The sequence below is a fragment of the Sphaeramia orbicularis genome, chromosome 9 (genome assembly GCF_902148855.1).
Source record: "Sphaeramia orbicularis chromosome 9, fSphaOr1.1, whole genome shotgun sequence".
NCBI lineage: Eukaryota > Metazoa > Chordata > Actinopteri > Kurtiformes > Apogonidae > Sphaeramia > Sphaeramia orbicularis.
Window position 1 is genome coordinate 37,941,669 of NC_043965.1, and position 15,405 is coordinate 37,957,073.

The 15,405-nt window shown below is 38.2% G+C and overlaps 1 protein-coding gene across 1 annotated transcript in view; it reads right to left on the bottom strand.

Annotated features, from left to right (window-relative positions):
• LOC115425483 (hexokinase-2-like) overlaps positions 1-12,672 on the bottom strand; it is a 55,485-nt gene extending 42,813 nt beyond the window's left edge. Inside the window, exons 1-3 of the mRNA XM_030143094.1 lie at positions 12,411-12,672; positions 1,199-1,361; positions 846-994 (exon numbers count right to left, since the gene is read on the bottom strand). Of these exons, the coding sequence (XP_029998954.1) occupies positions 846-994; positions 1,199-1,361; positions 12,411-12,473 (375 nt within the window). The 5' untranslated portion in view covers positions 12,474-12,672. The remainder of the gene's footprint in view (positions 1-845; positions 995-1,198; positions 1,362-12,410) is intronic.
• Positions 12,673-15,405: the final 2,733 nt, after the last annotated feature.

Sequence of the window (15,405 nt, forward strand, 5' to 3'; positions counted from 1 at the left end):
TAAAAATATACCTACTTCAACCCCAAATCAGTGACTTCTGTGTTTTCATCCAAATTGTGTCCAGAGTGGTAGAAACCTTCCATGATAGTACTCAGTTACTACCACAGACAGCCTGCATGTTGGTGCTATCTAAATCTTACTTATACTCTGTTACAGAATGCTTTTCTTTGTGTTCTTTCTTTGATAGATGGTTGAACAGCGGCCTTGCAATTTAGCCCTTTTTTTCCAATCTCCCACTTCTCTGTGCAGTTTTATTACCTGACGTTATCTCTCTCTAGTTCTCTCTGTAAAGCTGGTGATTTTATACAGTGTATTGTTTACTCCTTTGCAGTTAGCTTACACACTCTCAACATGTCAGTCCTCAGTCAGCTTCAATATAATACACAAAGACAACATCTTCTCTCACAATCTTGATTTCACTCTAAATACAGATTTCCATGGCAACTGAATCCATAGTGTTCGATGCTGCAGGTCACGCTGTGTATGTCTAATGGAAATGGACACATGGTAAATGGAAACATTTTAAAGGAATATAATAATGAGGGACAAAAATTAATTCTTATGGTTAAGATGTGTCATTTGGTTTCTCCGAAATGTGTATTTTTGTGCTGTACATTGCCAGTGGTACTTAGGTGCCATGTACATATCATTTATCGTGCTCTAAAGAGCTCTGAAAATCAGCTATACCGTTCAACTTGGTCACATGAGATAAATGAAATGCGATTTTGTGACATTATTTCTTGATTATTGTGATATCTTATCAGTAAATTCAATTAAATTCCAGTAGATCTGTGTATGTTTCCTACAAGTATTATTCATTTTGCATATTATGTGATGCTTCTAACCTCAGATCCGCTGCCTCTCATGACGTGTTCAGGAATGGCATAAATCTCATTTTCCATCTCCACCTTTTGCTCTCCATTACCCATAACTCGGACCAGAAGAACTCGGAAATTGGATCCACCAAGGTCAAGGGCCAGGAATTCACCTTGTTCTTCAGGGGGAAAAAAAAAAAATCAGTTATCATGCATTATGGAAACTCAAACAAGGTCTAATCATGGTCAGTGTTTTCCACCAAATGTATTGTGCTATTCAAGGCCTTTCAATTACATTCCCTACCTCAATCAAAAGAAGTAGATTTTTTCTTCAAAAATCAAGTTTCACTGTCATTAACTTTTTTTCATCAACAGCTTATTACCTGTTCCATCAGGTGTAGAACGAACAAATGTGGGCAACATTTTCACAGCCGCTGTAGGGTTTGTGTCTCTACACAGGCCTTTGTCCATCTCTCGACGAAATCTTAGTGACAAATCCATCAAAGTCTGATCGGACAGTTGAAGATGCTGCAGATATCCATCAACCTAAAACAGTTTGGAAAGTAGGGTCAATTAAGTTTTGAATGAGACACCGATACTCGACAGAAAGACTAAAGGAGTGTCGGTAATGATGTGGATGTTCACAGGTCTGAGGGGAGTGAAGAGAGTTTCTTTCACAGAATGGCTGGACCTTGCCTCAACCCCTCCTCTCACATCGGTGGTGGGAGGCCTGTGGAGTCAAGGTGAGGGCCCCAGGAACTACAATGAGAGGTATATCTCTGGGATTGATCTGGAAAAGCCCCAGTGCCCCTTCAGAGGAGCTGGAGGACATGGCCTGAATTAAGCTGTTGCCCTAACAACCAAGAGTCAGATAAGCATGGATGAACATACATGATAGAATAGTGGAACAACTGTCAATTTTATCTTCACCTCCTGTTAATATTGTTAAAAACACATCTGTTTTTATTTTTTTTCTTTTGGTGTCCTGTTTGTCCATTTGATACATGTGTGTTTATGTGGATGTATTTGTGGGGATGCCACCTGGATGGGGGGGGGTGTCAAGTTCACAAATTTTGTAAGTGTCTGCCTCAATGATGTCAATGTTTTTTTGTCTTTAAACAAAACATTGTGACTACTTTTCAGTTGTGTTGGGCTGACCACAGTCATTAGGCTGTTAGACTGTGTGTTCATTCACACAAATGTAATGAATGGTTTGCTGACTTATTACTTGCCTTCAGTTGAAATGGCACCAGCCTTTTCCAAGTAATTACCTATAACTACCAAAATCAAGACCCTCTGATTGGCTGGCTTTGAGGCAGACTGTGATGCCATGCCAGGTTAAGTGAGTGTGTGCTGGCAAAGTTGAGGACATATGGAGCTGAAATTTGGAGACAACATGATGGGTTTGTTTATGTTATTCTCATCACCTTCCAGGGAAGCAAAGCAATTTTCACTATCACAAAAAAAATGTAAACAGTTTTAAAGACAGACTAAATAATTAATTTTAAAAAAAAACAGCCATTAATTTTAATCCTTGTCGACTTCCGATGGTGAGATGATATAGCGATGACTAATTCACAAAGGAAATTATTTATTGAGCTCAGAATGTTATGGCTCACTCATCAAGAAAATGGAAATGCAACACCATGCAGAGTTGCATTCCAGTAGTACAACTGACATTCCTGTTGTTTGTTGAATGAAATTTAATATGGGGCCTTTATTTTCCATCTACTGAGTTGCATCAACAGGCTAAGGTCACAGTGTCTAACGATACAGTAGGTGGTGCACAGACATTCACTTACACGCTTCAATAAAATGTAAACATAAACCATCATACTTGAAACAGCTTGTGGAATTGGTTCTTCTCTTGCCTAGGTTCTTTTCTGTCTTCTCTTTAGTGTTGATTTCTTAGGATTGGATTCTTTCAGTAGTTTTCACCGACCTCAAGATTTCCTGTGTGACTTGTTTTGTACAAAAGCTTTTTGCAGACAAAAAATAATCTGGAATAAATAAACATTGCTAACAATTCCAGAAGGGTCCACTAAATTGCTGATGACGCCAATACACAAAAGCATTGAAAGACACTTATGCTTATTTTTATGAACGTTTAAATAATGGCACTGATTTTGTAACCGTTATTTCTAAATTAACTGCATATTCACCACAAATGACAAGTGGTCAAACAACAGCATTTGTCAGAGTGTTTGTCATCACCCTGAGTGTGGCTATTAAAACAGATGAATGCAAACTGGTAGGTATAACTGTCAAGACCAGGGGTCAGCAACCCTGGTCCTAGAGTGCCACTATCCTGCATGTTTTAGACGTATCCCTCTTCCAACACACCTGATTCAAATGATAAGCCTATCATCAAGCTCTGCAGAAGCCCGGTAACAACCATCAGGTGTGCTGGAAGAGGGAAACATCTAAAACAGGGGTCACCAACACGGTGCCCGCGGGCACCAGGTCGACCACGCGAGTGGCCCGCAGGCCTGTTCTAAAAATAGAACTAGTTCAGGGTTCTCCAACACGTTGCTCGTGATCTACCAGTGGTTCGCCAGTGGTCACTAATATAAGAACACAAAGTTGATTCGTCATTTGGTAGAACAGGTCTAAATTTCCACCCAATCAAAATTACAAGTGTCCCCCTCCCGAGATGAAACGGTCAACTAGCTGTCAATCAAACTTTAGCGCTGGTTTGCTGCCTGTCATTGGAGAGGGGCGGGGCCCAGGATGAGCCAGATGCCAGGCAGGTAGTGGGTTTAGCCCCGGAACGATGTTGGACAAATATAGTGAGGGAGTTATTTTCACCAACGATGAGGCACAGACTTCTGTTTGACAAATGTGAAAGACGAGTGTGTGTGTCTGATCTGTGGCGCGTTCTGGAAGTCAGTAAAGGATGCAACGTGGAGCGGAATTTCACCAAAGTTCACAGCAACTTTTCTGGAGATTCTCCAGTGGGAATCAGCCTCCATGAAGAGAAGGTAAAAGAGCTGAAAACTAAAGTCCAAAAACAACAGTCCATGTTCACTAAACTGTCCAAGGCCAGCGCTTCAACAGACACATCAGTAAAGTGAAAGTGGTTCACATCCTGGACCAGCGCAAACATATGTACACTATCTGCGCATGTGCTCAGACAGCTGGAATCGGACCTGAACAGGTGCGTCTGCGTTTGACTCCAGTGTGATGACTGTAGAAGTGACGGGGATGGTGGATTTATGTGCACAAAGTTCTGGTTTTAATTAATATGTTTTGACAGCATATGTGAATTTAGAAAAGGTCAAATCCTTCAGAAAAACAGCAGCACATGCTAGTGAAGTTTTATTGTGTGAGTGACAACGTTCCCTTTCACAATTTCAAAGTATTAAAAATGCACATACACGTGTGTATTATTTGTTTTTAGTAATTCTATAAAAATATGCAGGATTGTTCCATTTCATAATTTTTGACATAGTATTAAAATATTTAGGAATACAGCATGCAAATGCTTGTATTTGTTTTTTTCTACTTTTGATTTTCTTAATTAAAGTAAAATAATAGTTTCATATTAACACTTTTTAAGTATTGTAAATGTTAAAACAAAGATATATAAATAATAAAATAAATGAAGAGCACAATGTTACAAACATATGATACAAAATATGTGTATGTATGAAAAATAGCTATGTAAATAAATGGTGCTAAATTAGAGCAGCCCTCCGGCAACTTCATTAGGTAAAAGTAGCCCACAGAGGAGAAAAGGTTGGTGACCCCTGATCTAAAACATGCAGGATAGTGGCTCTCTAGGACCAGGGTTGCTAACCCCTGGTCAAGACTATAATGCTGCCAAAGATGCCAGTTTATTGGACTGTAGATACATTAACTGGATAGATTTCCACCAACTGATTTCTTTTACACAGGTGAGTTTAATTATGAAGGTCATGATGGACTAAAGTTATTATGTGATGTTATCTTTTCTATGTTGCTGTTTGTTGATCCATGGTTCAGATTAAACTGTGACAATTCTGACCTTCTTTGTTCAATCCCAAACAGATCTTTAGTGCAGCTACTGACAACACAAACTGTACAGAAAATAAATTTGCTGTAACGTAATCATGTTATTTTATTACTTGTGTTAAGTTGGCCGTTTGTTGATCTACAGTACCGTCTAAACTGTGACAGCTGTGACCTTGCTTGGATGAACACAAATACATCTTTAATTTAGCTACTGACAGCACAAACTGAACAGAAAATGGAGATGATTTGTAGTTTTACTGTGGCTGTTTTCTGTCTAAAAACAGAGCTAACAGAGATAAAATGTAAACTATCAGCAGATGCAGACACAGTGTTATTTTGACCGACTGTCAAAGTAACCGGCTATGTGTTTTAGTTTGAAGGAGAAAACTTGATGATACCATGATACAGATGTGTGGAAAAAACGAGCTTTATACATTATTCGTATCATTGAGTGATACAGTCTGTGGATACACAGTATTGATTGCTTGGTGGTTTTCATCCTAAGTGTGTTCTGGTACATGACATCCCCCTGCAGTTTATCATTTGGAATATCAATACGACAAAGAACCCCTGTACAGCTGCAGTAGCCGAAATCATGGGAGGACAAAAATAAATACTTTCCTTGAACAATTCTCTCAGTCCAAACAGAAGCCACTTTTTAGTGCTTCCATGTTAAGGTATGGAGTAGAGAAGTTCAGTCACTTCTCAGTAGGGATGCAACGGTACTCGGGAAAACCGTGTACCATTCGGTGCGCCCCGCAAGGGACAATCCACCCTTATGGACTGCGGGTTTTTGGTTTTGCAATTGATTTTGCGTTGGCACTTTATATACTGCTTTACAGGCCACTGAGTGTGTGTGCCTGTCAAGGTTATTATCGTAAACAAAAACTAATGAAATGATGAAAACTAGAATTGAAAAAATATTTTCGTTAACTGAAATAAATAAAAACTATGATTAAAAGAAAAAATGATAACTAACTGAAACTGTATTGTGTGCTTACAAAACTAACTAAAATGTACAAAAATTATGGATCATGGTTTTCGTCTTTGTCAATGTCGGATTGATACGAAATCGATTTATTTCCCTTGAATAATTTTAGCTGTTGGCACCACATGATATTTAACGATCCGTCACTTCTCGTCACTTGTGGTTTAGAGTCATCTTCTTGTCCCCACTCTACCTGGAAACATGGAGTCTAAAGTTGGGAGAAAGCAGCAGAGTCCTGTATGGGATTGATTTGAATACAACGGAGAAGAAGATAAAGGATATAAAAAAAAAAATCTAAAACTAAACTAAAACTAAGTATTTAGAAAACAACGAAAACTACTAAAATAGGACCAATGGCCCTGTAGCTTACCGGCCGAATTAAAGGTTTTGGGAAATGTATCCAGATGCCACTTATTATCACCCAGTTCTGTGTATTTATTATATTACAGAAATGGCCATGTTTTGGTCATATTCCAATCAGATCTGTAAAAAATTCAAATTCCAACTTGATATCATTGATACTTACTGATTTATCGGACCAATCCACTTCCTATCTTTTATAATGGGAAAATTTGTCAAAGTCGTACCAAATCCAGAATCAGATCCGGATGGAAATAATTTCAATACCTTGAGTTGACATCATCATACAGAAGCTGTATACCAAGTCTGAAGTCAATCAGAACTGTAGTTTGGGAGAAGAAGACGATTGAAATGTTTTCCCCATAAGAGCCCATGTTAAATTTTCTGTAAGTTCCCGGATCCAGAAGAAGATCCTGATCAGCTTGTGGCCATTATGTTTTGGTCATCTCCCCATCAGGGCTGTACTGTAGAAATTTACACTTGATATCATTTATATTTACTGAGTTATTGCATCGATCCACTTCCTATCTCTTATAATGGGGAAATTTTTCAAAGTCGCACCAAATCCAGAATCAGATCCGGATCCAAATAATTTCACTAACTTTTGTTGACATCATCATAAAGAAGCTGTATACCAAATTTGAAGTCAATCGGAATTGTAGTTTCGGAGAAGAAGACGATTGAAATTTTTGTAACGGACGACAGATGACGACAGACGATGCTGACGGACGCCGCATGACGATAATAGCTTACGGCCTGTAGGCTAAAAATAGGACCAATGGCCCTGTAGCTTACCGGCCAAATTAAAAGCTTTGGGAAATGTGTCCAGATGCCATTTATTATCACCCAGTTCTGTGTATTTACTATATTACAGAAATAGCCCATGTTTTGGTCATACTCCAATCAGATCTGTAAAAAAATTCACATTCCAACTTGATATCATTGATACTTACTGATTTATTGGATCAATCCACTTCCTATCTGTTATAATGAGAAAATTTGTCAAAGTCGCACCAAATTCAGAATCAGATCTAGATGGAAATAATTTCAATACCTTGTGTTGACATCATCATAAAGAAGCTGTATACCAAGTTTGAAGTCAATCAGAACTGGAGTTTCAGAGAAAAACACGATTGAAATGTTTTCCCCACAAGAGCCCATGTTAAATTTTCTGTAAGTTCCAAGATCCAGAAGAAGATCCTGATCAGCATGTGGCCATTATGTTTTGGTCATCTCCCCATCAGGGCTGCACTGTAGAAATTTACACTGGATATCATTTATATTTACTGAGTTATTGCATCGATCCACTTCCTATCACTTATAATGGTGAAATTTTTCAAAGTCGCACCAAATCCAGAATCAGATCCAGATCCAAATAATTTCACTAACTTTTGTTGACATCATCATAAAGAAGCTGTATACCAAGTTTGAAGTCAATCGGAATTGTAGTTTTGGAGAAGAAGACGATTTAAATTTTTGTAATGGACGACAGACGACGATGACGACGCTGGATGCTGCATGACGACGCCGGATGCTGCATGACGACAATAGCTTACGGCCTGTCGGCCAGTAAGCTAAAAATCCAAAACTATTATAACTTTGGTGCCTGTCCAGGCAGTTGAAAGCCCGCCCCTGCAAGTCTCTCTCTCTGGTCATGCATGTGAGCGTGCAGTGCGGGGAAGCCCCACCCCTCAGTGAGAGACAGCTGACAGAGACAAGAGTGACTGCCTGCAAACCCGCACCCACCCATATTCGCATACATTAGACCCGCAACCTAACCCATGATTAAACACATTGTCTACACAGTAACTCACTATTAAGGGCTTTATTTTTGGCTAAAACGCACACCACCAAGACATCTCTAATATGTGCTGCTCAGTGCCATCTGTGGCTGGATGTAAACTATGGAGCCCATTAGGGGACACAGAGAGAGAGAGAAAAAAAAATTCAGGACAAGTTTTGCGAGATCTTGGAAAACTGTTCACATTTAGAGCAATGTTCTTCTGGGTCATCCATGACCAGAACAGAAACAAAACAGACAACAACAGAGTAAAAGAAGTATATTAAGTTTAATTTTGATCTGGGCCTAAAATACGAAGATATTAAAACAGTGCTTGGCATTAGACATGGGTTCGATGTTAGTGAGAGATGTCTAAGAAGATTCTTCAGCGAGAGAGGACTTTCCCCCTGCAAACTGGATCTTGCGGTCCTGGTTGATTTCATTAAGAACCAAATGCAATACTCCGGACAGCTTCACGGGCATAGATGGATGTACACGAAATGCAGACAATGAGGACTATGGGTGAGGAAAGAGGATGTGAGACTGGCATTAAAGGAACAATACATCTATCTATACCTGAGAAGTTGTCCGGAGTATTGCAGTTAACCCATAAAGACCCAAACATCAATCACCAACCAAAATCATCTACTGACTGTGTTTATGAATGTACCCTGACCTGGCCCACTGAATATGATGTAGGACTCTGGCACACATACAATACCATGACATGATATTACAAGAAAATGCGCACGGTAGATAACTGTGGCGTTTTTATACCACCTTTTAAATCCCTATGCAGAACAGGATTTTTTTCCCCTTTTTTTTAAAGCTCCCTTTGGGCCTTATGTGTGCATGTGTCTGCCTTATACAACTGTATACAAGCAGTCAAGGAATAAGAAAGAGTTCTATTATTCAGGGCAGAAATTGTTATTTTATTCAGTACAGTGATACAATATGTTCCTACTGTGAAATGCAGGTTTTGCTGACAAGCAAAATAAAAATATAATTTTGGGAGAAAAAAAAAACGTTTTCTTGACACACAAAACACGTACCAAAACCGAACTGAAACCGTGGCCCAAGAGCCAAGGTATGGACCAAACCGTGGGCTACTTGTATCGTTGCACCACTACTTCTTACATAATCTGATTAATTTAGATTGGCTGATGTCAGTCTATTGCTCCCTTACAACAGAATTGCTGGTCAACACAGCTCTTTTTTATGCCCCCATAGACTGAAAGTGGTTCTCTGAAAGGACAGTCTTCTCCCTCTAACCTCTGTCTCAATGCTTGTCACTACTGCCATACAATGAGTAACTAAAGAGCAACATTTTTTTATTCAGTGCTCACACCAGTGTACTTCTGTTTAGGACTGAAAGTCATCAAAAAAAGCACTGGGTCTTTACCTCTATTTATTCACGCCTTGGTAACAGCTGGGACCCATGATGAGTAAAAAAAGCGGGACACACTTCTGGACAATAGAAACCACAGCAGGAACAAGACTTTTATAATGAAAATTTTCCTCAATCTGAAGCTGTATTAATTGCTTAAAATGACCAACTGCATGATGATCAAACTTGTGTGTGTTAAATAAATTTTAAAAAAAATTATCCCTACATCACCTACTGACACATTATGCCATGAAGTGAACTGAATTAAAAGTTATTCATAAATTTCTATGGACACTAATATGACACATTATAAAACACAGCTGTACATTGGAATATAATACCAGATAATTGTGGTGCATGCTGTTAAATGCCTCTTGACCTAGCTCTATCCTCATTAGGTTGTCGTCTTGACTCCTCCAATCACATCTCTGGTGGGAGGACTTAAGAACTGAGGCGAGGACCCTTAGAGCTACATCTCAGAATAGAAGTATATCTCTGTGACGAACCTGTGAATACCTCAGCATCCCCCATGCTGGATGGTATTTAGGGAATTTTGTTGACTAACAGCAAAAAACTTTTAAGCACTGTGAATTTAGCATTCACTACGTAGCACAAGATGTACACTTTGTAAAGAAAGGACAGACTATGACTCAGAAAGAAATTGAGCTCAATATTGAATGTTGTCTCCCACTGTTTACTTTTGCTTCAGATAGAGCTATAAACACACCCAACTCTGTAGGCGGATGGAGTATCCTGAAAGTTCATCACATGATTAAAGCACCAATGGATGATTTTTTTTTTTTCATAGCCTATATATTTTTGTTATATTTGCTGAAATGCTCATTACATCTTGATAGCAGCCAATAGGTCAAATAACATAATAAACATCATCTTGAACATAATCATTTACTAATTTCAGTATGATGTATCCATATTTATATCCATGTTCATTTAGATTTTCTGTTTTGTGTGGAGAAACAACATTCATTCCTACCCTTCACCACCTCAACTAAAAGATTAAACTGTCCAAGGTAGAGCTGCACAATATATCATTTGAGCATCATCATCGCAATATACTTGCACACAATAGTCACATTGCAGATTCTGCAGTGTAGGAGGCAAATGAACTCAATGTGTTCTCATCTAATTTAAGCCTGGGTACCTGACACACACTGCACACAGTGATCCATCAGTCACAATTGTTCTTAATCAGTTTACCGAAGCAGACCACATCACTTCACATAGAATGAGTCATTGGTAGCAACATTGAAAAATAGGACCAATGGCCCTGTAGCTTACCGGCCAAATTAAAAGCTTTGGGAAATGTATCCAGATGCCATTTATTACCACCCAGTTATGCGTATTTATTATATTACAGAAATAGCCCACTATGGGCACTGACCGAGGAGGGTCGTTTATTTCCCTGCAGCTCAGAAACAGACGACAGACAGTGAGCTGCTGTATGAGCGAATGAAGTGCTTAGGGAATGCAAAACAACAATAACAACCAGTCACTGATGGAATAGGGTGGATTGTAGGCTACCCAACCAATCGCAAATAAGACCCAATAGCAGTGTAGTCTTATATTTTTCGACTGGACAAACGTTTTCCCTTAATTTTCGATTGGGTGGGCAAGATGGACATTTGGCTGGGCTGAGCCCCCCCCCCCCCCCCCCCCCCATGCCTACCATCAGCCTCGCAATAAACTACCATCATTAACCTTGAAAAAACTCAATAAAACCATTTCAGCATAAACCTGAGGCACAGTATGTTGTCCATTACCATACCAAAATACAGTACTTGTACTGATCCAGTTCACTGGCCTGATTGTTTGGAGATGGCCTTGTAATTTCTCCTTTCTGGCACAGTGATGTTCAAGGCCAGTTCGCACTAAATGGACCTTGGGCCCCATTCTTTTAACTGACATATCAATTACAGTACAGTAGAGTACAGTCACCCACTGCCTTTACAGTCTTTTTATTCTCAAACATAAAAAAAAAATAATTATCTGAATGAGTGTGGGAGTCAGACCTGGAGTAAACACAGCATACCACATATATTTCTTGCCTGGTTTGTGCATTTTTGGTTGTTTGTTTAATCTTTTCTTTTTTCTTTTGTACAATGGTGGAAAAAAAAAGTTTTTTTTAATACCCCATGCCTTTGTGATATTTAGGATTACAAATCACTCATTAGTCATTGAATTCTGCCAAGTATGGTTCCATACTTCAAACCCACTTGCTCCCTTCTGCACATACACTTCTCCATCATGGTCAAAACAGGTTGTTTCAGTAAGAAAATGAAACACATCCAAGGAATGACATATTTAAACTGTCAAGAATTCTTTTGTTATATTTTCTTGTTAACCATAAACAAAACAAAACAAAAAAAAACTGCATTGATTTGTGTCTGTCTGATGCAGCCACACCTTTTGAAGCATAAATATGCAAATGCAAATATTTCAGGATATGTGAGACTGTGTAAAGTTCTAAGGGTTTCCCAAAAAAATCCACTACTGTATGTGTGCAGCACTTTATATGCAGTTTTACTTACTTCCTATCATTTAAATTCGTTGCTGCACCCTGCCCATGCATTCATTTCGCATTACACATATAGGACCCAAATTCCTGTGATGCTAAGTAGTCTAAAGTGATACCAGTCAGAACTGAAAAGACCAGATTCCTCTTGTTTTTGATTCTGTAAAATCTTAGAGGAGTGCAGCGAAGCAAAGTACAATATAAGGGAAATACGTCAAGGCAAAGCGGTTCAACCTTGTACAGACCTTGACATATGAGAGCAGGATTTCATGTGCTAAACAGCTGTATTCTAGATCAGTGGTAATGTTTTCGTGGCGTTAAGTGGGCCCTAACAATGACACACAACACAGGTGACATTAATGGAACTGCTTTGGAGCTGCTTTTCAGTGCGTAAAGTGACGTAGAGTCATAACCAGCGGCAGACATGCTAATATTCAGGCTGTCTTGTCGACTTGCTGTCACTTTCTCAGACCACGAATTAAACAGTCACATCGTGTTAAATGTAGTATCCTGGGTAGAAACACAGTATTTACACCAACTATGAACTCACTTACTTTATGGGCTTGGCCATCGTGGACTTCTGCGCAGTCATTAGCCATTAAACTTGAGGCTAACATTACAAATGATGTGTGACGACTTTAGATCCTGTGCGTCTTCTTCTTCACAATAACAAAAAGTCTATCCACAGACGTGCTCTCTAAAGTACAACAGTGAAACCCGTTACTGTTTCGTTCACTAAAACTCGTCTTAAAACTGCGACTAAAACTATAGTGTTTTACTGGAGGAAGAAACTTCCAGCTTCCTGGAGTTGGTGGGTAACTGACGTCAACTGCTTTCCTCACGCTGATTGGCTGCTGTGAAGGCGAGGTAACGTATTACGTCCTGAAACATAGAGGATGCTTCATGGACTGGATATTGCTGAAAAAAAAAAAAAAAAAAAAAAACGAACAAAAACTAACACTTTTCAGCAAAAACGTCACCTCTTTTGAGCTTTGGGAGTTCAGTTACTGTACTTTTTATGGGACAGCATATTAACTCCATATTATTTGTTTCCAGTGGTGGAATACGACAAGAAGAAGAGGACAATGCCTTTAATAGTCACTCATTCTTTTCTTTTCTTTTTTTTTCTTTTCTTTTCTTTTCTTTTCTTTGCACAAAGAATTCAGCTGTCTTACAATGACACTAAATATATTGTATTGTATACTATGGTATTGTCTATTCTATCTAAAATTCCACATACCTGTACTAAACAAAACATTTGTCTTAGGGAAAATATGGAAATTCCATATTTTTCTGTTTTATTTTACCCAAATACACACATGCACCAATATACAATGCACATCATGTGTACAGCAGTGTCAGAGCTGCCACATCAAGATCAAGACCCCTTTTATTGTCATTGTGTATACAGAGCATACACAAAATTCTGATGCACTTGTAAAAACAGTACTTCTTGAGTAAAAAAAAAAAAAAGGAATTATACAATACAATTAACCCTTACATGCATATTGGTCACTACAGTGGACAGCTATTCTACAGCTGTTCTCTTGTATATTCATGGATTTTGTTGTTTTAGTTGCATACACAGTGGACACTTATGGACCATCCCATACACTGCAATTCATACCATTACTGTAACTTTGCAGTTCTTGATAAACCTGATTTGCAGTAATATGTTTTAGTGTAAATCAATTGCTAATTTTGATTGATTGAAATCTTTATTTCGAACATGTAGACTGTGAAATCAAAACAAAACTCAACCTACAAAATATAAGTACTGGTACATAAAAGGTCGATAAGTAAACAAAAGAAATAATAATAATGATAAGATAAATAAAAGAAATGTAATTATACATGCTCAAAAAGGAGTAGGAAGAAGTAAAAACTTACATACTCCTATCCCCAATCTCTCTCAAATTGTTATTAGACTGTAATTTAAAAGTTTTCTTAATCAAAAAGGTTGTTCTTTTTGCATATAATCTCCATGAAGTGAGTAATAACTAGCATTAAAGTATATTAAAATGTCAGAAAATATCAGATTAGCAGCATGAAAAATGTTTTTATTTCATAGTTTTCACATGGTATATCACTTTCTCATGATGGGTTTTAAATACAACTTTCTTTGCTTCAAAAATACATGGTGTCCAGCTGAGTGGACATTTGTGTAACTCCATGAAAAATAGGTTCATAAAAAAAAAATTCAATTGCATTGTTTTTTTTATGCCTAAAGAAGAATAAAACCACTTAGGAAAAAAATCTCGACTAAGCTTCTCATAATTCATGCATGAAAGGATTAATTTAAATTGTATTAAATAGTGGGCGACTTGGTGACGGTGGTGTGTGGGTTCTCTCCGGGTACTCCGGCTTCCTCCCACCATCCAAAGACATGCACTGATAGGTTAAGTGGTTAATCTAAATTGCCCATAGGTGTGAATGTGAGAGAGGGTATGCAAGTGACGTCACCGCTAGCAGAAGTCACCGCAGTTCCACCCACTGAGTGGCAGAAAGAGGGAGATGAGTGGCAGCATTGGCTTCAATACCGTCTAAACTTAAGAACCATATTTAATAAAAAATGGGGAAGAGCTGTTGTGCAATTGATTGTATGAACAGGTTTGAAAAGCAGTCGGAGCTATCGTTTTACAGACACCAAAAGACAAAGAAAAGAGAAGTAGATGGATCCACAAATCCAGGAAACCAAACCTAGATCTGTGGATCCCGTTTTGTGTCAGGCAACATTAATTTATGCTGTATTTTTGAGTAAAATCATACCTTAAATTATGTATTGTTTTGGCTAACGTTACTTCTTAAGCTCTTGATTTCATGATCAGATCTTTCATGGTTTTTGTTTTCATTTTGTGATTATGAACCTTGTGCTCCTACATGATTTGCAAACTAACTTAAACTAAGGCTAACCCAGTTTTTCAAATACGGGCGTACTTATCCATAAAGATACAATGGCGTATTAGGGCCACATAAGAAAATAAAAATGCTTGTCACTACGGGTATAAAGTCATAAAATATGGATATAAAACTCATAATTTTATGATAATAAAGTCAAATACAAAAAGAATCACAATGTTATGAGAATAAAGTTGTAGTCATAAAAAAACTCATAATTTAACAAAATGTCATTTGTTTATGGGATTAAAGTCGTGATATTCCAACAGTAAAGCCAAAATATTACGAGAATAATGTTATTTAAAAACAGGTGGGAAAAATATAATAATTTAGAAGAATAAAGTCGTGCCCTGCTGGTCCACAGCAGTAGCATCTGTGTTGTATAAAGTACTTGATCTGAACTAGACATAAATCTCCTCAGTTCCAGTAGATCATGCATATATTCACTGGGGTCAGTCCACGGTCTACTGTAAATGCACTTTGGATCAGCTGGTTCTGGGCCCTAGTTTTGGACCCTGGTTGTCAGTAATGATGAAACCATGTATATTTGTTTCAGGTAAAAATAGCGATGATCCCCTACACCCTGGATGTCCGGACAGGTGATTTTGGGCCACATCAATCAATCAGTCAATCTTTATTTATATAGCACTT